This window comes from Triturus cristatus, chromosome 4_1, assembly GCF_964204655.1.
Source record: "Triturus cristatus chromosome 4_1, aTriCri1.1, whole genome shotgun sequence".
Lineage (NCBI taxonomy): Eukaryota > Metazoa > Chordata > Amphibia > Caudata > Salamandridae > Triturus > Triturus cristatus.
This window is the reverse complement of record NC_140585.1, coordinates 97,558,203-97,581,243: the sequence shown is the minus strand read 5'-3', so window position 1 is coordinate 97,581,243 and position 23,041 is coordinate 97,558,203. Positions and strand designations below refer to the sequence as shown.

Sequence of the window (23,041 nt, the reverse complement as noted above, 5' to 3'; positions counted from 1 at the left end):
GCGCGATACACTACCTGAACTTGCTGCCTGGGACTGGGACTACGAGATACAACGAGCACACAGAGTTCCTTTAACTCCAAAATCTGCGGCTGTAGCTGGGAAATACCCACGAGCAATCTTAGTTTATTTTGGAAACTTTATGCTTCGACAAGCAATTTCCGATAAAGCTAAGCCGGATAAACCTCGCAGCAAGGATACCATCTCCTATTTCGTGCGCCCTGACTTTTGTCATTACACAGTCGAACGCAGATGGAGATTAAGACAGCTAATTAAACCTTTTCAAGAGAAGAATGTAACAGTATATCTTAACAACCCGGCTAAGTTAAAAGTAATCAATGGTGGGCAAATTAAGTTTTTCACATCCGAGATCAAGGCTAAAGAGTACCTTGACAGCTTAAAGTAAAATGCATAAAATGTCTAAACCACTTTATAACGCCTTATATCATTAACATTGTTGGATCACCTCTTTTAAATTTGTAATTAGTATGCTAAATTCAGAGCGAGGGTGATTCACAGTGTCTAAATTACTGACTAATTGTACTTTATATTGTAGAGAGAGGGTTAAACAATTTCCGGTTATTCCTCTCTCCTTGATTTTCGTGTGACTTTGCTCTGTTTTCTCCTTTTTCTCTTCATTCTCTTCATTCTGCTTGTTTGTTTCCTCTCCTTTGTTTTTTTTTTGGCTTGTATTGTTTTCCGGTGTCGGTCAGACATTGCTAATTCATCACAAAAGACTCTTGTGGAGTCTTGTTGCCTTTTTTGGGATGTCTGGGTGGGTTGGTTGGGCTGTGTAGGGTGGGGGGCTGGGTGGGTGTTCTGTTGGGTGGGGTGGGAGGGGAAGGGGGGAAAAAAAATGTGTTGCAAAATGAGCAGATCCGAGAGTACTATAAGATTATGTTTTGACATTAAACTATTATTTACGCTTCATGTGCAGTGTTTAAAAAATAAAACAATAAAATCGGGAAGTTAAAATTAGGATGTTGGAATGTGGCAGGACTTAATGACAAAGGAAAGAGGGCTCAATTTATTCAACTAGTGAGACAAAATTCCTGGGATATTATATGTATACAGGAAACCCATATTCCGATCGGGGAGATTAATAAATTGAACATTCCGGGCTTTAACCTATTGGCTGCAACCACACAAACCTCTAAAACTAGGGGGGTCACTATTTTCGCAAAAACAGGATTCGGTATTCCAATACGTAAAAAAGTTGACAGTCATGGTAGGTGGGCCATTGTCCAACTTAATATAGAAATTGTCATATGTTCTATTTATGGCCCTAACATTGACGATCCTACTTTATTTATTGAGCTAGACTCAGAATTAGCGTTATGGACTGGCCCTCTAATATTATGTGGTGATTTCAATTTATCAAGTGACCCACTACAATATAATCAAAACCAACATACTTATCTGGGTCGAAAACCAAGAGTGTTCAGGGCATTACAAAATTTGATACATAGCCACAATCTGTGTGATATATGGTCATCAAAGAATGGCGGAGATCCTGGATATACGTATTTTTCCTATCCTCATCGGAAATATGTACGGATTGATTATATATACACAACTACCGATTTTGCTTCTAATGCCTCTATTGTTAAATCCCCAAAGACAATATCAGACCACAACGCACTCTGTCTAATATGTGATGTCCCCAATCTTAAGAGGGCCTATCCACATTGGACATTTGACCGCAAACTTCTAGTCAATCAAGCATACATCGATCATATTAGGCGATGGGCCCAAGAATTTTTTGATATTAATCAATATAGTGCGTCTCGGTTCAATGTTTGGGACTGCTTCAAGGCAGCATTAAGGGGAGAGACCGCTACCTTTGTTGCCAGCCGAAAAAAAGAACAGGAAAAGCTGCAAATTCAATTGACCAATAGACTCATGGAATTAGAGTATTTACATGCCAGTCAGTTGCGCTTGGGGATTCCAGCTGAAGACATATTGAATAAAATCTTAGTGCTCAAAGCCGAGTTTAACGATGACCTAACTCGTAAGGCAGCCGAAACTTTCCAATCGAATCGGAGTAAGGTCTATGAGACTGGCGAGAATGTAGGGAGATATCTTGCCCTTAGAACTCGGCAATCACAATCTCGTAATACTATCCAGAATATCAAATATGAGGGAAGGGAATATACCACTCAAGAGGACATCACTAAATGCTTTTACGATTATTATCAAAAATTGTATCAAAACGGAGATCATGGCTTAGCCGTTGATACCAAGGATTTTTTAGAGAACTGGCTGGAAGAGACTAATTTGACTAATTGCCTTGATGATGGTACAAAAGATGAACTCGAAATAGACATAACCTTAGCTGAAGTAGAACTTGCCTTGGCCGAATTAGCAGCAGGAAAGGCGGCGGGGCCAGACAAAATACCTACTGACCTTTATAAAATATTGGGCAATGTAATTATCCCATTTATGCATGATCTCTTTTTGGGGATACAATGGCTTGGTAAATCTCCTGAATCCTGGAAACTAACGAATATTGTCATTTTTATTAAAAAAGATAAGCCACCCGAATTAACAACTTCTTATCGACCAATATCCTTGATTAATTCAGACTCAAAAATATATGCCAAAATCTTATCTAATCGCTTGAGCAGGATCATCGAACGTCTGGTCTCTCCCTGGCAGCACGGTTTCATACCCGGTAAGAGCACTACAGATCACACGCGTAGAGTGATCTCCCTTTTTGACATCGTGGGAGCAAGGGGGGACCAGATGTCGTTGATCTTGCTGGATGCTGAGAAAGCTTTTGACCGGGTCTCTTGGCAGTTTCTTTGGGAAATACTAGCCGTTAACAACTTTGGCCCGGTCTTTATAAAATCTATTAAGGCCCTTTATGCAGACCCCAAGGCAAAAGTAATGACGGGTGGAGGTGAGTCTGCAATTATTAATATACAAAGGGGTACACGACAAGGTTGCCCGTGTTCTCCATTATTGTTCGCCTTATATATTAATCCCCTTATCCTCAAACTATTAACCTCACCATCGATTAGACCTATCAAAACTGGCATATATGATACTAAAGTTCTTGCCTATGCCGATGACGTTGCGGTCTTAACAACTAACCCCACTGAGGCCATATCTAATATTGAAGAAATTACTCGTACTTTCGGTTTATACTCTGGATACTCATTGAACCAAGACAAAACAATGGTGCTATCTACTGCTAATACTCCTTTTATAAGCCTCTATAGAGTTAATTCGGCAAAATATCTCGGAGTGACCATTTCACCAAAAATAAGTGAAATTAATGCTATAAATTATGACCCCCTAATTAAAAAAATAAAAACAGACTTACTCAGAATAAATAATCTTCATCTTTCTATAATTGGTAGAGGTAACTACGTTAAAATGGTGGTATTCCCAAAGATCTTATACCTATTTAGAGCAATCCCCCTTCTTGCCAGTATCGACACAATTAAAACCTTAGATCGTGCGATATCATCCTTTATTTGGAGTTATGGGAAGACAAGGCGAGCGCTGGCAAAAATGACACTATCATCTTCAAGAGGTGGTTTAGCTATCCCAAATTTAACTTATTACTTATGGGCCGCTTTCCTACAACCGATGATGGTTTTGCTTATACCAGGTACTAACAGTAACAACAGTAATAATAACAATCACGATCAATATATACCATCAATTTACGAGTTGATGCTGGGCAGTAAAGCAAGAGGTCTGCTTCTGAGACAAGTAGAACCATCCTACTTCAAAAAAATTAAATTTAAGACCTTTACAGACGCCCGGAAAATTTGGAATAGAATTACTAAAATGCTTTCTATTTCAAAATTTACTTCATATACACCGCTATGGGATAGTGCAGTTATACCGCAATTCTTCAATGACAATATAACTAGGCGATGGGCGAATCTGGGCATCATAACTATTGGGGATTTTTTGGATAGTGAGGGTAAAACCACATTTGATGAAGTATATGCTAAATATCATATCCAATCCACAGATTATCTAAAATTTATTCAAATTTATACAAGTCTTAGACAAATTAAATCCGACATCGAACTAAAACCCATTCCACTTCTTGACCTTTTAGGAAAACGCCGCACCAGAATAAGTCACCTATATGATATTTTCATAAGAAATCACCCCGACGACCTTGAAGATATAGAAACCAGCTGGGCTAATAAATTGAACAATGTTAATGTAGATATAGATATGATTCTATACCTGTCTTCCAAAGTTTTACTTGCCTCTAACTTAAAGGCCCAAGTTTATAAAACTACATTTAATTTGTATTACACCCCCTCCAAACTGTTCTCCTGGGGTAAGGCAGAACATGATAAGTGTCCCAGATGTACTCTAGGTCCGGCTGACCTTATACATATGCTTTCGGATTGCCCCAAACTGGAACAGCTTAAAATTGCCATTACTAAGCATTGGATTGAAATTTTTGGGCATGAGATAAAAACGTCAACTACTTTGTTTTTGTTAGGATATGATGACTCTCTCGGTCATACCAACCTAGAAATTCCTGTTATTTACATTGGCACTGCGGCCTATAGAATAATTTTATCAACAAGATGGAAAGATCCCGAAGCACCAACTTTCCAGGGATGGCTAAATAGACTACTGGCAATATACAAGCTGGAAATAGCTATCTATGGAGCCAGAGGTAAAAAGTCTCGACGTCATGGGGAACAAGTTTGGTTACCAATAACTAATTGGTATGAGTCGCTGAGGGACTAATTTGATTCTCCTGTTAAAACATAAATATATATGTATACTTGATGGTTACGTTCATTATGAATATTTTATTGTGTCTCAGGTGAATTTCGCTTCAATGTTAATCCCTAAAAAAAAAAAAAAAAAAAAAAAAAAAAAAATTCTTTTTCTTTTCTTTTCTTTTTTTATCTTCTTTTCTTGCCTTTCTTGCTCCTAGAAATGTAATTGGATTCCCATTGATTTCTACTGCATTATTTAACCACCTAACATTCATTATTTGTTCGTCCTGCCACCCTAAAGTTTCTACTAGTACTTCTTTTTTGTATTTCTTGAATCTGCTCAATAAAAATTTAAAAAAAAAAAAAAAGGAAACACAAATAGATTGGTTATGGGACGACGTAAATATAGTACATTAAACTGAACAGATTTCTATTGAAAGCTAGAATGTAACACAGATTATTCAAGTTGGTAAAAGGACGCCCAGAGTTTTGGGGATACATTCAATCAATTTATAAACAAGTATATAAATCCTCCGTATTATTAAGCCCTCCCGGTGATTTGCTATCCATATTAAGGATGTAGCGAGTTTCAAGTCTTCTCAGCCAGTGTTCCCTGTCACCCCCTAGTTTTTTAGGTATGGCATCTATCACATAGTATGAGAAGTCCTTTAGATTGTTATTGAGGACTTCTGCAAAGTGCCTAGCGAGGGGATAAGCAGGATCATTATTGTTGATTGCCCTGATGTGTTGCAGGATTCTTTTGTTAACTGGTAATTTGGTGCTGCCTATATATTTCAATGAGCATGTGCATTCGAGAACATATATCGCAAATTCAGTTTTGCAGTGCAAAGGTTTGTTGATTTTTATCTCTTGCTTACTAAAAGCTGTACAATAACTTTTTTTGTTAATGCAGTGTTGGCATGCTTTGCACACTTTGCACTTGGTGAATCCATTAGGAACAGTCAACCAGTTGGTACAATTGGATGATTCAGGGCTGCTGGAGACTAAACTATTATGCATTGAGGGTGCCCGTTTGTAGGTAATACTGGGTTTTACAGGAAGTTCATGACCTATAATGGGATCACTTTTAACTAGAGCCCAATTTTTATATACAATTTTTTAATAGTTTTTTCTTGGGCACTATAGGTGGTAATGAGTCTTAAGTCGTCGGGGCTAGAATTTTTAGTTTGTATTTCTTTTCTGGATTTTTTGGGAATTCAAAGTTCGTTTCTGACCAGATTTTGAGTTTTGTTAATTGCTTCTTGTATGGTCCTGAGGGGGTATCCTCTTGCTAAAAATCTGTTTTTGCTTTGCTGTTGGGCCTGTGCCAAGTCTTTTTGATTACTGCAGATTCTTTTTAAACGCAACATTTCCCCATAGGGGATGCTGTGTACAAGGTGCCCAGGATGGAAACTAGAGAAGTGCAATACCGCATTTCCAGCAGTTTCCTTTCTGTAGAGTCTAGTTTCCAATTTGCCTTTGTTAATATAGACCTCAACATCAAGGAAATTGATTTTTTGATTACCTACGGTAGCAGTAAAGTCTAAATTGACATCATGTTCATTAATCTTGGTGACAAAATTCATGGCTTACTCTTTTGATTCATCCCACACAATAAATTGATCATCTATATATCTGTAGTACATTTTCACATGATCAAACTCCCTTCGGTGTTTGCCTTTGAGGACCAGCTCCTCCCACCAGACCATAAATAAACAGGCGCAGCTGGGGAGAAGCTGGCTCCCATGGCAATGCCCCGCATTTGCTGATAAATCATTTTGTCAAACAGAAAAATATTATTATTTAGACAAAAACTAATCATATTTAACCCTGGGCGTAGTTCGCGAAGTAGCACTTCGCGAAGCTACGCAAAGTGCAGTTCGCACTACGCGAGCTACGCGTAGCACTTCGCGAACTGCGTAGTACCTTGTTCGCACTGTGCCAGATGTCTTTTTCAATGATTGCACAGTGCGGACAAGCTACCGGCACTGTGCAATCATTGAAAATGGCATCTTGCACAGTGCGAGCTGTAGTTTTCTGCTGCTCGAGTAGATTTTTACTCGAGCGGCAGCTTTCTCAACGCGAACTGGTAGTTTCTCATCGCGAGCGGTCGCGAGCATACGCGACCACTCGCAATGAGAAACCTGACCTCCTCGCGTTGGGAATCTCGCCGGGAGGTTTATTTTCCATGCTCGCGATCGCAAACTTGATGTTGCTGATCGCGAACAAGGAAAAAGTTTTGCCGGGATATCATTTTGCTTGCTCGCGGTCGCCAACTTGACGTTGAGGACCGCGAGCAAGCAAAAAATGACCGCAGCACTACGCAACACTACGCTACGCATGTTCGCACTGTGCTACGTGCAATTCGCGTAGTGCGAAGTAGCGCGAACTTTGCAAACTACGCGAGCATAGCGTAGTGCTTTGCCCAGGCTTAATCATATTTAGCAGCATAGCATTATGTTGGGGGCAAGTTGCCTTATTTTGATTAAAATAAAATTCCACTGCACGAAGGCCATCTTTGTGATTAATGCAAGTGTACAGGGATGATACATCCAAAGTTAGAAGATAAAATTGTTGGTTCCATTGGAAGCCCTTTATTTTGGCTAAAAAGTCACTGGTATCCCTGATGTATGATGACAGACTTTGCACCCATTCTTGAAGAAAAAAGTCTATGTATTTGGAAGCATTTTCTAATAAGCTTGATCTTGCGGATATAATGGGCCTGCCAGGTGGCTTGGAAGCATTTTTATGGATTTTGGGGATAAAGTAAATGTTGGAAACGGTTGGTTGATCATTTCTGATGAACTGGTATTCATCCATAGTTAACAAACCTGCACTTTTCCAAGCCACCAGTTTCACATCAAAGTCATTGGCAGTTTCCCTTAAGGCCACTGAGTTACTGAGCCGATAACATGATCTATCGTTAAGTTGGGACAAGGCTTCCAACATGTAGTCCTTACTTGCCCACAGAACAACATTGCCCCCTTTGTTAGAGTTTCTCACAATAATGTTTTTATCTGTTTGTAATTTGTTGATAAGCTGATAGTATTGTCTATTTTTATTGGTGATGTTCTTCCTCGAGTTGGAGACTTTATGATTCAACTATTAAATTTGACTTGTTACATTTTCACTGAAAATGTCAATACCATCTCTTAATAAATTTGGAGTGAACTGAGACTTCTTTTTGAAGGGAGTATTTCTGCTATGAATGGCTTGTGTGGCCAAAGTGTTTGTTATCAGGGTAGGAGAAAGCACTTCCTCTTCCACGTATTGATTTTCCTGGTGTAAATCAGTTAGAACTTGTAGCAATGATTGGTCAGTTGAGAACATGGTCTGTGTGTATTCCTGTGTTTCTGAAGATTTTTCAAGTGTAGTAGCAGCTCCTGCTTTAGTTTTTTTCATTGCATGGAATTTTTGGAGTTTCAATTTTCTCACAAATTTGTAAATATCCATACGGGTATTGGGATAGTCAAAGTTGGATTCATTGCAGAAGGATAAACCAAGGGCCAGTATTTGTATTTCTGCTTTGTTAAGCACAGCTTCAGATAGGTTGATCACCATTGTTTTCTTTTCTTCAAGAGTGTTTATCGGCAGTTCCCCCAGCCCCTCCTGCGTTTTTGGTTGTTTCCGCGCGGTGCTCTCTCATTTTCTTGCCTTTCGCCTCTGTCTCCGCCTGAAGTTTCTCCTCTGCCTACTTGTTGTTTCTGGGGTCGTGGCCAGAGGGTAGTTCTCCGCTCTTCCACTAAAAAATTCAGCTCTTCTGCAGGAGATGGTGTGACACGAATCCCGCTGGGCAGAGGTCTACTCGAATTCCCCTCGGCTTCACTTTCAAGTGCCGAGCTAAGATCTGAGTTAGACGTGTCTGCCGTGACTTGTCTGTTCATAGCGTTTCCTGATTATTGGGCATTGGAGGTGGCATATTTAGATGACTTCATGGCTTCGTATTTGCGTGAGAATGTGAAGATGCGGCCACTTTCATAATCCACTCGGTCCCGGTGGAATCTGAACGCTTTTCGTTCCTTTATTTTGTCTTCTTCTTTACACAAATGAATAGTCATTTCATTTTTTAATTTTGCAGTTTCCTCAGGGAGGCCCATAGCAGTGATTTCATCAGAAAGTTTGTCGATGCGTTGTTGTAACATGATTCTATCGATTTCCACGTACTTGACTAATATTTCTACTAATCTCCTTGATGAGTCCAGATTGCATTGGGCCATTCTTTCATCATTTCTGGGTTAGGCTGCTCATAGCTGGGCGCGGTTAAAATGCGCAACCCTCTTGGAATTCACCCTACGTCCAAATAACATTGAAGTGATTTGTGTTCCCACCATTTTCCCTGTTCTCCACGCATCAACTTTTCCAGCGCTTTCATTTTGCTTTTCAAATCGTCATTTGAGTTTATGACATTGGCTCCCGATTGATAAGACACATTCCTGATTATGGGCACATTGTTAAACATTTCTGAGGCTGCTGCCTCGCGGTCTTTTAGCACGTCAGCCGACATTTTCGTGGTTCCTATGGTAACTTGGTTTAGCGTATCCCGGGTGTATCAAAGTATTGAATAATCCTCTTATCCCGTACGCTGTGCACACCAATCACCCCTCAATGTCCTTAAGTCCTACCTTTCACCTCCCTCCAGCAACCCGAGAGTCCACCGACACTGCGAGCGCAGTGGACGATCCTGGCGGCACAGTCCTGGCTGAGGGGGGGCTGACTGTTGAAAATTCCTTCCGGATGCTTTGTTTCCCCCGGTCAAAAACATGGAGGCGGTGGCTTGGTTTTAACAGTCGCCTCTGGTCGATTCGGGGTCTGTGTACGACTGGTCAAAGCCTCGCCAGTCCAAATATAGAAAATGCTGCTTTTCACCATACGACCATCTACCCAATTTCTTGTTCGGCAATCAGACACAGACCCAGATTTAAGTGTTTAAAATAGCTGTTTAATGCCGGCCATTACGCGTTTCGGTCCTGAAAGGACCTTGATCACATGACAAAGCCATCAGTATCAACAGACCATTTAAATTGCTACATATTTGCATGTGATTGCTGATGCGTGATAGACATAGAAGACAAGTTGGCATACTTTCATTTGTTTCAAGTAACGCTCGCTATTTTGTTTCAAGCAACATGTATATAAATACTTATAGTTACAATGTTAAATGCCAAACTTAAATATCACAACCAAAAAGGAAATTGTCACAATTTGATATAAACGGTTAAAAAAAATATTAACCTTAAATATATTTGGACATTAAATATTTAAAATGTCATATTAGATCATTTAAAAACGTTTTTAAATGTTATAAAAACATTGATAAATATTAAAATCTAAAAAAGTCATAATTTTTTCGTTGTCACATACAAAAGTATTAATAAAGTGTAAACAATGTCGGGATTAATCCGAGATTTTGAGCGAAATTGTACTAGCATACATGCAAAACTTAAAAAATCAGTAATTGAGAGTATGCAACCTTCAGGTTCAAATATATTTTAAAGTGCTGTGTGCTATTTATAAAATAACTAAAATTCACCTGTCATCTTAGTTATCTTCGAAAAATAAATAAAAACCCTTAAGTGTTAAAATATAAAGTGCATCTAAGTGTAGTGTGTTAAAAAACCATTATGTTAATTGGTTTGGGTGATTTAGCAGCCTCAATTTACTTCAAGAAATATGTCGCATTCGTTTTACTAACACGTTTTTTAGTTGGAGACACAGATAGATTGGTTATGGGACGACGTAAATATAGTACATTAAACTGAACAGATTTCTACTGAAAGTTAGAATGTAATACAGATTATTCAAGTTGGTAAAAGGACGCGCGGAGTTTTGGGGATACATTCAATCAATTTATAAACAAGCATATAAATCCTCCGTCTTATTAAGCCCTCCAGGAGATTTGCTATCCATATTAAGGATGTAGCGAGTTACAAGTCTTCTCAGACAGTGTTCCCGGTCACCCCCTCGTTTGGTTTTAGGTATGGCATTTATCACATAGTATGAGAAGTCCTTTAGATTGTTATTGTGGACTTCTGCAAAGTGCCTAGCGACGGGATAAGCGGGATCATTATTGTTGATTGCCCTGATGTGTTGCAGGGTTCTTTTGTTCACTGGTAATTTGGTGCTGCCTATATATTTCAATGAGCATGTGCATTCGAGAACATATATCGCAAATTCAGTTTTGCAGTGCAAAGGTTTGTTGATTTTTATCTCTTGCTTACTAAAAGCAGTACAATAGCTTTTTTTGTTAATGCCATGTGTATATATATACACACACACACACATATATATTAATACACATGCGGGTCACTTGAATTATGCAATTGTACGGCTGCTGCTTTCTCCATATTACTATGGATTTTCAGCATTTTCCATGCAAGCCCTCATCTACTGCATATAGTCATAGGATCGAGGTGTAAGCAGTGTCCAGACACAGTTGCTTTAAATCTCCTGCATCACGTGACCAAACAGCAATCTACAAGTCTCAGGATGCATTGGTAAAGTCATACCTTTCAATATGTGTTGTGGTGAGTATTCCTATATTACTGGATAGCGTTTTTCACTCCAGCCATAAAACACATTTCATAATTTGCTGTTCATCATGCATCGTGTTAATTAAGTGTCACAGGTATTGTTTAAAAAATTCAAAGCGTTCTGGACAGATTTCGTTTTTCAATCTGTTAGCCACAAAGAGCACTGTGTCTCATAAAACTTGTGGAAACCAGAATTGCCAGGGAGAGGACACCTCTCCCTTCTCCCTTTCTCACCTCCATTGCTTCTCATAACTGGCAAATCCAACTTTTTGCACAGAGACAAGACTGTCATGCCCCCCTATTAGTCACCACAAAGAATTCTTCGTCATCGGGGGCCCCTAACCTTGCAAGGCAGCCTCAACTGCCAGGGACAAACCATCCTGTTAATTAATGCACCAAAGGGAAAGTGCTGAGGCCAATTCACGGAAAAACACAGTATTTATAAACAAATAGTCAGAGGAACCGGGGACAGAGATTTTTTTTTATTTTTGTCCCTTAATAACTTTACACCCGTTTGGCAGATATCCGCAAAACTTTGTAGAGCTACTGCCCCCTTTCATTCTTGGATTCCTAAAAGTTTCTTGCTGTATCATCAAGTATAGTGCAAATAACGTCTGTTGGCTTTTGATGAAATTTGGAAGGATTTTCTTTTATGGTGCATAGATGACTCTTTAGGGTACAGCATGTAAGTAGGGTAAGTATTTTATAAGTTTTAAGTTGTATGTTTTTTAAGCTTTTTTTTAGCTGGACCTGTGGCTACGGTAGTATCGAGGTACTGCTGAGGTACACAGCAATAACAAGTCATTAACTGATTGGCTAATAAGTGCCTTTATAAAAGTTAAAGGCAGGCATGTTGCGTTCACCTTTAGTTTCCCAATGTTCTTCTTTATGCCTTGTAATGTAGGTAAGTATTAGGTTTTTGGCGGCCCAGCCCCCTTTCTCCATCACTCATCAAATGTGACAACTACTTTAAAAAAAATAGAAATTGAAAAAAAAACAAAGGTTACAGGAACAATATAGTTAGGAAACGAAATTAAAAAAACCTTAGAAATTCACTGAAAAAAACACAGGTTACAGAGATGTTATAGTTAGGCTCAGGTTTCACGCTTACAAAATAGTGAAATTCAAAAGTTATAGTTAGCTGAGCTAACTGTAACTCGCGCCCCTGCAATGCACTTCGTATGCCCTCAGATATTACATCACTGATGAAATGGTCAGTGACATCACTGACGACATCACTGATGACATCACAAATGACACAATTTATGACATCACTGATGACATCATCCAGAAATTGACTAACACACCTTCTCACACCCACATAGAAGCTTTGATACACCCACTCCCACAAATCATTGACAAGCCCATTCACAGATCCACTACTTGCACACCCACTCACTGATTCATTGATATGCACACACATCTACTTTCTTAACTATACAGCCACTTATACACCCACACACTCACTACTGCGGCCACTGACATATGCACTCATGCACCCATACAGCCACTCACAAAATGAGTCAGTCACCCATATGGCTACTCACACGCCTACCTACTCACCCATTCAGTGAATTCCACAGCCAATACCTCACCCATAAAGTTACACACACACATACACTTACTTAATCATACAGATACTAACACATGCTCACTCACCTATACAGTTACTGACACAAGCACACACTCACCCATACACTCTCACATTCACTCACCCATCCATACAGTCACTTCTATACCCTATCACTCACCAATACTGCCTTTCACATACCCAGTTACTCACCCATAAACCACTGACATGTTCACTCACCCATACAGCCATACACACACACATACAGCCCCTCACACAAACAATCACTAAACCATAAAGTCACTGCCTCACCCACTCACACATCCATACAGGCAGTCACACATCCCCTTACCCACCCACAAAGACACTCAAATACCCATACAGGTACTCAGACAATCAATCACTCAGCCATACAGCCACTCACATACCCACTCACACACCCATACAGCCACTATGACACCAATTGACTGACACAGACATTCACACCACAACCAGTCACTCACCCATACATTCACTGAGACACCTAATCGCTCACTTACACAGTCAGTCACTGAGCTACTGAATCATACATACAGGCACTCATACACCCACTGGTTCATCAACACACCTTGGTATACATATTTGGCACTGATCAACCTTTTTTAAAACACTTACATTCACTGGATGATGCCATCATTGATGTCATTTGGGATGTCATCAGTGACACCATCAGTGATGTCACTGAGCATGTTATGAGTGATGTAATACGTGAGGTTTTAAGCAGTTCAGCTCAGCTAACTATAATTTCTGAATTTCACTAGTTCTGTATGAATGAAATCTTAGCCTAACTATAACATCTCTGCAACCTTTGGTGGCCAGTAGGTACTTCTAGTTAGAGCCATGTTTCCATAGGATATATCACTTTTTGACTTGCCTATATCTTTAGTGCCGTGTGACAAATCTTCACAAAATGTTCCAAAAAAAGTGTCATAGTAGGTCTTGTTGTGCATGGAAAGGTTCAAGGTGATTTGTGAAGCAGGAACTGAGAAAAAGGGGGTAAAAAAAAGGTGGGTTTCCCATGTTAATTCCCATAGGACTTTTAGTCGAAGCTACAGCCCGAACCACTGGACGGAATTACCCCAAATTTGGCAAAATGGTAGATTTTGTTACGCAGATCACGCTTTCAGGTATTTTGTGTAAATCGGTTCAGTAGTTTTTGAGAAAATTAGGAGAATCTAGTTAGTTATATCTGTGGCTGGGAGTCCTTCGACATTAAACGCAGAAAAACAAAAGCTTGTGCAGGTAAAAGCAGAGCTCTGATTGGCTACCAGCACTCCAACCAGGAAATGTTGGCAGCCATCTTGGGACTCAGCTTGAGCCCAGTCTCAAAACAAAATGTAAAAAAAAGAAAATGGGGCAGGGTAGGAATACCCTGACCCCTTAGGGTTGGTTCAGGGCCCAGTGGGAACCAAACAGGCCAGAAATAATATATATATATATATATATATATATATTTTATTACTGTAAAATTGTTATATTTGCAAATTTTTGGCATTTTTTTTTTTTAAAGCAAGCGCTGGCTCCCACGCTGCTATTAAAGAATCCAATATGGGCCAGGTCCCAGGGGCATACCATAAAAAGCAGGAGGGGACGCACAGGGCCCCCCTCCTGCAGCTTTATGACAGCCCTAGGGTCCGACACCTCCCTGGGGCACTTAGTATTATGTATGTGGGTAGGCCCGCATGGCCCACCCATGCCCGCGGTTCGCCACCTCCCTGGGGAAATGTGATAAAAAATGCAGGGGGCCTGCAGGGCCCTCTGCAGCCCTCAGGACTGCCACCTCCCTGGGGCACTTTATAATATGTATGTAAATGAGCCCACTGGGACTGCCTACAGCCCCAGAGACCACCAACTCCCCAGGGCATATGTAAATGAATCCAGGGGGCCTATGCCATCCCCCCGCAGCCCTGGGGATCGCCACCTCCCTGGGGCACTTTATAATCTGTACATGGGTGAGCCCACTGGGCCTGCCCACAGCCCCGGGGAGTGCCACCTCCCCAGGGAAAATAATCTTAAAATAATTCCAGTGGCCCACTCAGCCCCCTGCAGCCCTTTGGTCCACCACCTCCCGGGGGCTGAACTTAAAATTAATGTGGGGGCATATGGCCTCCCCTGGACTGCCACCTCCCTGGTGCTAATTTGAAAAGTATTGCAGGGGGGCCTGCGCCTCCCACCACACTCCCGGGGACCATCACCTCCCAGGGGCAATTTATCACAAGCATTGGCATAGCCAATAGGTCTCGCCTTTGGGACCTTATAAGTGTTTAACCATGCAACAGTTCATGGTGTTGCACCAAGGATATTGTGCTGCATAACTAAATACTTATAAGGTCCCAAAAGACAGGCAGGAACAAAGATAGAGTTGCCTTGAGTTTGATGATGGGGGTTGTTGCAGGTAGAGGAGGGGAGGAGAAACAGCCAGTAGAGAATGGAGGTACGTGAGAGGTAGGTACATGTAGAGGAAGGTATGAGGTAGGAGACATTTATAGTGAGGGAGAGACAGTGGGGACCAAGATTGGTTGTTTCCCATGAGACAAAGGCAAATAAGAAGTAAGACAGAAGAGATTAATGCATTCAGAAAAGAAATATGGGCAGTAAAGGTTACGTGCGGGGGTGACTAACTAACTACACAGAAAGGGGTGGCATGAAGGAAGAGGCGCAGGCAGACAGGCAAGGAGAGAGCCATAGCTACATAGTGTGAGAGAAAGCCTGGCAAGTAGGGGAGGGAGGGACAGATGTGGAGATGGGCTATGGCAGTCACAGAAAGGGCAGGGACAGATTGGAGGAGAGGCGTGAGGGATGCCCTCAAGTTGGGGTGGGGTTGGAGTCAGATAGAGTGAGGGAGTGAGCCAGCAGAGACAAGGAGAAAGTGAAGGGCATGCTCATGGGAGGCAGACAGTGAACACTGACAGGCACAGATGCGATAGGCAGGAATGGAGAAACGTGCACAAATAGAGTGAGAGGGAGGGAGGGCTTGAAGAGAGGCATGTAGTTCTACAAGGTCAAAGAGAGACAGGCTAAAGTTAAAGAGAGGCACAGGCACATGATGATAGCAATGGGTTTGCAGGCTGAGTGCGAACTGGCAAAAACAGACATGAACAGAGGGAAAGAGATACAGGCAGATTGAATGGAAGTGAATGGGGAGAGTTTTGACAGGGAGATTGCACAGAAGAGGGACACTGGTGAACAGGACATGGCAGAGAGGAGCAGTAGACATGCAGGGAGAAAGGCAAAACAAGCAGAAAGAAAAAAATATATATATATGTAGAGAGGCAGTTGCTGACTGGAGGGAGACTTAGAAAAAGACGGACATAGAAGAGAGAAAGGGATAATTGGGAAGAGAGCGGGACAATGGAGGAGATATAGGTTTTCCACTGATGGGCAGAAGACGTCGAGATGTGAGTGTGAGAGAAAGAGAGGAGAGAAAATGTGTAGAGAGGATACATACAAGCAAGGAAAGATGGTAGAGAGAGCAGGGTTAAAAGAGAAAGAGCAGATGGCAGAGACAAGGAGTGTTGAAAGAGGTGGGGAGGACCGGCATGTGGGGAGTGAGAAAGAGAGGTGGATACTGAGCAAGATAGAGAGTGGATAGGCAGCTGGAGAGGAGTGGAGGAACAGAGCCAGGAACTGGAGAGGTGATCTGGAGGTGGAGAGCGCAAGAGGCCGGAAGGAAAGGGAGAGATGCAGTCAGAGGCCCTGTGTCCACAGTGAGCAGTCTGCTGGGGTTGTGTCCAGAAAGTGTCGCGTGGAGGGGGCGGGGCTTGATTAGGTCGCAAGTGATGCGCGACGAGGACACGGAGCAAGTGCAGTACAGCGAGTGCCAGTATGCCAGAGAAAATAAAAAATACAAATACTGAGTTAATAATTTTTAGATAGGTATTGCAGTGCACATCCTTGTAATAGTCTCTTTGACTGCCTTTAAATTATGCTTAAAAGCAGTGTGCATCCGCGTAATATTACTTGTCTGTAAGCTGTTGTGTCAAACGAACAGGGCTCAGATGAGCAGCTCACACGGGACAGCTCGGGTGAGACTGGATACAGAGCACAGACTTCAGAAGGACAACATTCAAAGTTGCATCAAAGGCTACTTAAATAACAAGCAGCAGCTGTTTTCAAGCACACTCATGCTTTGTGGCACCATCCACCTTGTGGGAGCGAACAACAGCCAATTAGCATGCGCGCCGCTCCTTGCTCCCGCAAGGTGGATGCCGCCACAAGCACGAGTGTATGCTTGAAAATGAGCAGAGCGGCGGCTAAAGGCCCTCCTATGCGTAGGCGAGACCTAAAAACACCAGTAATTCTGCACTATTGCAACTTTTTCTCTGAGGGAAAGGAATTACCAATGAAATGTGTGTTTTTGCTTTATGTTGCTTTGCTATCTACTGATATATTCCATCATGTTTTACTTGGCGAAATGTATCCATTGAAATCTCACCACGTGCATTCATAGCATTTGAGGTAATGCAAATTCACACTAACTCCAGTTTTCAGGCTAATAGTTACCACAACCAAGACAGCAATGAGTGCCACAAGCTTCATCTCAACAAAGCCCATATCACTCTAGTATTGCACGAGACAACTTGAAGGAGCATCAAAGCCTGAGGCTCTCAAACACTTAAGCTTTACAGCCCACTTTAATAACAAAACGAGGGCTCATCTGTCCAAGGCAGTGGGCCCATGGTTTGTGTTCCTGTATGCACAACTAAAAAAAATTTACATTGAGGCTTCTCTCTATTGAAGAGACGCACAGCCAGGCTATTAATGGGAAGATTGGTGCACAAACGAGTGCAGCTTCCTCATGGTAGCCAGGAGCATCAAACAAAAATTCCAATTTTCATATGGGAACACCACCAGTGATGTTTACTGCCAAGCTCGCCAATCATGAGAATCCCACTCGAGCCGCTGTTGAACGAAAACCCTGCATTTGAAAGTAGAGTTCATAGGACAATCTCAGAACACAGACATAAGTGTTCTTGGCTCCCAGTGCCAGAAACTCTTTTGGAACTCCTAGAAACCAGTAAACAAGGCCCAACCCTTGTCCACGATTATCCATCACCTACAGAACTTCCACAAAAGACAAATATGAAAGCACTTGTCAAACAACCTTCCTTGCCTTAGGTTGGTAATGCTCTGTGATTAGACAAGTCAGCACTGTCTTTAGACAGAGTCTAATGGTCACAAGAAAACGCTGGAGTCTACACTGCAGGTGTGAGATTCGAGAGCCATGGGGCACATCTACATTTGGGTATGGTAAAATTCTTCTCCCCTAAAATCTCCACAAAGAAAACGGAGAAACGATTTTTATTTATGCAAAATGCATAAGGCCACTAGATTGCCTGAAAACTGAAAGCAAGGGTATAGCTTTAATATTAAATAAAGAGATAATCGCACGACTTGGAGGAGAAAATGTCTCAAAGTTGTGGCTCACATTGTTTTCGCTGTTCCACAAGATATTTTCTACTCAACCCAGTATCCAGAGAGAAAAATTATGGAAAGAGCATAACTGTAAATTCTGCTATTCCCGTATTCCAGAGAAGAGTTCATATTTAAGCCACAAAAGGCAAGTAACTCTTTATTTTCCCCATATTTCAGATCAACAATGCACTACCTATGGAGAGTTTCAAGGCACAGTTTTACTGTATTACGTGGGTGGATTTTGGCTTAAGGGGAACACTGCAACTCGTTAACATGCCTAGATATTGTCCACAATTTAGCATATGCAAAAAGCATAACTACTTCATGCGTATGACGCTGTAATTTGACTTCACCAAAGGCCACGAGCAGTGTGTGCAATGGATGAAAACGCCCACAAAATGCTGGCGAGACCCCATCTTACAGTTTGTGAAAGGCAGCTCAAGCCTGCATTGCTACGACGGCCAAGGCTAGCTTGAAGCATTTACAACATGTTGGTACACTGTCCGTGCTCGAGTATGTGTGAGGGCGACGTCAGATCTAGTGGGAACATGTCGTATGAGTAATGGTTGGTGTTAATAAAGCGATCCCTTCCACAACAGCAGGAATAAAACAAACGTAAAGCAGTCAGTTCACACACCCACAGGTGGGCACCCATGAACGCAAATGAACAGTAGCCTGGAAATGACGGGCACATAAATCGCCCATAAACCCACTTTGAATGATTAGGAAAAAAAGACTAATGAAACAAGAGCTAACGCTGAAGCCGGACGAAAGTGAAAGTGATCGCGATGCACTTAATGAGGCTGAAAGTGATCGCGATGCCCTTAATGAGGCCAGCAGAGTGACGAGATCTGTGGTGGGGGAGGGGGAGGGAATTGAAGCGCGGAGAGAGGCACGCAAAGCGCGCGCCCGCGCACATGCACTCAGCCTCTAGGCCGGCCATGGCAGCATCTGGTAGCACTTTTTTTTACCCCTTTACAATAAGTCGAGCAAGCAGCTTGCGCTGCTCTAGGCTCGACCTAAAAAATAAGGGGGGCACGTGTTGATCCCTGCAGGTGGGAACTGCCGTCTCTCTTGGGCTAAAAAGCATTCATGTAGGGGGTCTGTTGCAAACCCCCAGCCCTTGGGACTACTACTGACCCGGGGCGAATATGTATGGCGGAGAGGGGCCGCACAGCCCCCTCGTGGAGCCATGGATGGCCCTGGGGACCGCCACCCTACAGGGTCAGCTCCTGCTATATCCGGGTGAGTCTGGCTCTGGGACATAGCTGTTTGCTTTTGCTTGGTGGGAGCTGCCAACTCTGCTTTCTGCAAACCGGAGCCATCAAGCAAATCCGGCTAGCCGAAAGCGGAGTTTTCATCAGTTTCTCTGCACGTAAATATGCGTGCAGAGAAACAGATGACAACATTGCTTTGACAGACAGGGTGCAGCCTTTCAACAGCCCCCTGTCTGTGAAAGCAATGCCGGCTCTTGCTGGCGGAAGTGAGCTAGCAGGGACCACAGGGGCCAAGAGGATCCCCCTGCAGTCCCCAACACAGGTCACTGGGTGCCTTATGGACACTCAGAACGGAGAGGAGGTCGGGAGCCAAAATCGGCAAACATATAGCTGCACGTATGTGGAAAAATCTGCCCATGGCTATTCAGAAGAACGAAATCCTCTGATCAGACTGGGTTAACAAGGGACCCTTGATTTTATTAAACAAGATTTTGTCTGGTTCAAAGTGTTTGAGTAAATCCAACACAGTACTCAACCCACTCTCTCAGCAAGATCCCGCCCCACTCCAAATAGATAACGCCGAAAGACCTTCATCAACTTTAGCAAAACGCTATGGCAACTGAGAATAGAAAAAGATGCAAAGATATGAAAAAAACTTACAGACTGTCAGGAAATTCATTATATCGATATTAATTATTCTGAAACATAATACACACACGAAAAAAAATCCGAAATGCGTGTTTTCTACTTCTTGCAGTTTTAACTGAACGTAGAACAAGGAAATGGATGTACGAGACTGCAGCTACACTCGGCATTACCACCCGGTAATCTGTGAGCACGCGCTGTGCCACGATCTCTGACCTTATGTCTTGTTAGTCTAGGTTACTGCCTCTACTGATGTGCAGGATTTATGAAATAATAGATTATTAGGTGATTTAGCAACAGTACTTAAGTGGACCGCGTCTGTCTTCGACGCAGATCCCAATCAAACCGTATATTAATACCTTAATTTTCAGCGGCAAAACACATATCGATTTCTCAACAGTGACCCGAAAAATGGGCAAAATAATCCATGCCAGCGAGGATGTCTCTGTTTACAAGTCACTTTTTACCTACCTCACCTTGCATTGCATAAGAGTATTTCCTTTTTCCAGATGTTGAGTTTCTATGATGTTTTGTCCATTTAACACAGGACTTTTGTATAATACATACCATGATTGCAATCACCTCTAGGTGTGGGGGGGGGGACTTTCTGGCAGGTGTTGGTGTTTATGGCAGAGCACGAGGCAGTGTGAGTTTCCCAGTGCCTGTCAGGGGACCATAAACTATTTCAGACTGCATGCACATGCATTCCTTGGCCTCTCTGTAGCGTGGAAAAAGCAATGGGAACATATGTGCCAAATGTAAATATGATTCTATGTGAGAGTGTGTGAAGGAGGTACACAGCTATCAAAACATTGACCACGCCAAAAGAAAAGAAAATGCAGTGCTCACGTGAGTGAGTGGTGTGTGTGGGGGGGTCAAGGGGCGAAGGAGATGAACTGACGTAGGTGCACGAGGAAAGAATGAACAGTTGGTGCTTAAAAGGGATGACGTGATATGCGTGTGGAGGGTCTCCGAAAGATGAGGGGTGAAAAAGGTCATGACAAACAGAGTAAAACACTACAAATTAAAGTAGAGTGAACGAGACTGACGGGCATTCTGCAGCCTGTCACCCCTTCCACGGGTTTTAGTAATGTTTAATTCACCGCCTAACAGTTTCAGAATTGAACCATTTTAATTCTAATTATTCACTACAATTTAATTGGATTTACTAATGCATCTGATACTGTTAACAAGCACTGGCAAGTACAACAGCCCTGGCTTGTTTTTGGCATATTTGTATCGTTGTGTGATATGAGGGATTGAAATAACAGAAAACTCACAAAGTGACACCCACATACTACCCTGTGGCATGCTGGGAAGCACAGATATTTTATTTTAATTCACTAGTTTTAAGCTGTGTCTTTAATTTCATATTTAGATATGCCAGTCAGAGTCGGTGAGACTATAGGGTGATCTGGCAGTGTGAGAAGAGGTGGTCTGACTAGTTAGAGTATGGCTAACTTCCGTTGGCTGTTAGTGGGCCCGGTTTATGATCTGGTGGGACGGTTTTTACTGTTGATTTACCGAATATTACAAAGATTGCCTGTAGCAGGTACAAATGTGTGCAGATTCCCATACCTTACACACCTTTAAAAGTAAAAGAAAAAGTGCCCCTATTTGCGAATGTGGGAATGTCCTTCACATCTAACATGGGCTTCAATTGGAATTCCATAGAGCATATTATCAAGCCCATTATCGCCGTTTTAGCGGCAGTTTTCTGACGCTAAAGCGGCGATAATTGTATCTCCTGGCTTGATAATATGCCCCTAATTTAGTAAGGGTGGTCGGTTTTATTTTGGTGTGGTACGTATTTTCTGTTCGAGCCCAACCCTGATTCCCAGTTAGGCTGATTGGGCCATGCCCCTTTTGAAGATCCTGACCCTTTTCATCCCAATTTAAGCACCGATTCCTTTACAGTAAATATGGAGGCTGCGAATGTATTGCAAACTGTGAGGTAAAAACCTGGGCTAACAGCCCACCTGCCACCCTAGGCCAATCATAGCTGTGCGTCAGTGTAACTCATTGCTGGATATTTTGGGAACTCCTACGACTATAACAGCCTAGAGGCAGCCCTGCACAGGAAGATAACTTTTTCAAATGTAGAGGTCTTATAATAATTTGAAATACCATATATGAGCGTTAACTTGAGAGGTCTATTGCTTGGATCTTGTCTCTTAGGGTCAGGAAGTGACTCGGCTCTGGCTCTCCTCGTGCTTTCAGTGGCCTGCCCACCTCTAGCCAATCGCCGGTCAGCAGAGAAAGGTCACTTGGAGGTCACACTCACCACAGTCCGGCCAGCAGCAGGATCCAGAGGGCCCTTCCTGAAGGTGACAGCCTGCTCACGTCCATAGCGGTGTGTGGTGGTGTTTGTTGTGTATGCTTCTATCACTCCTGGGCGCGCGCTTCCTCGTTCCTCTGTGTTTGGCGTCACCGGCCTGTGCGTTTACAAACCTGTGCGTCTGGGTGTTTTCGGCGACTCTCCATCAGCCTGTGTGTGCGCGTGTGTTATCTAGCTTTTGTCTATGCTGTGTCTTTTGTCTTTAGTTAGTCTGTGTTTGCGTGTTATCCGACTTCCTCGTGTCACAATGACAGCCAGTCCTCCACGCTACGTGACTCTTTCATTCTTCAACTTGTTTTCTTTAACTTCTCTGTCCCTCAGTGTTTTGTTCCCATCAGCCTCTCTGATTGTGCATTCCCGTAATGATTTTGCGCCCTTCCTGTTGTTCAGCGCGAGTTGCACACCTTCATTCCTTTCTCCTGTATGTGGTATATGCGTTTTTGTCGTATCTTAGCTCTGAGGCAGCTGAAGGGCTCGGTGACGCAGATGCTATTCTTGCAACTTCTGGTAAAGTGATGGCGGTTCCTGCAGAGTGACATTCCGCTCACAAATGACGAAATAACCTCCCTTTCTCGTTTAGG

General features: G+C 42.4%; 1 protein-coding gene across 2 annotated transcripts in view; it reads right to left on the bottom strand.

Annotated features, from left to right (window-relative positions):
* The window catches only part of LOC146839641 (uncharacterized), a 712,826-nt gene extending 690,050 nt beyond the window's left edge, over nt 1–22,776 (bottom strand). The window contains exon 1 of one of the 2 annotated variants that reach the window (XM_085650377.1): nt 22,407–22,776. In XM_085650377.1, coding sequence (XP_085506503.1) covers nt 22,407–22,471 — 65 coding nt within the window. In that variant the 5' untranslated portion in view covers nt 22,472–22,776. The remainder of the gene's footprint in view (nt 1–22,406) is intronic. The other variant, XM_085650376.1, reaches the window with a different exon arrangement.
* Between the last annotated feature and the right edge of the window lie 265 nt (nt 22,777–23,041).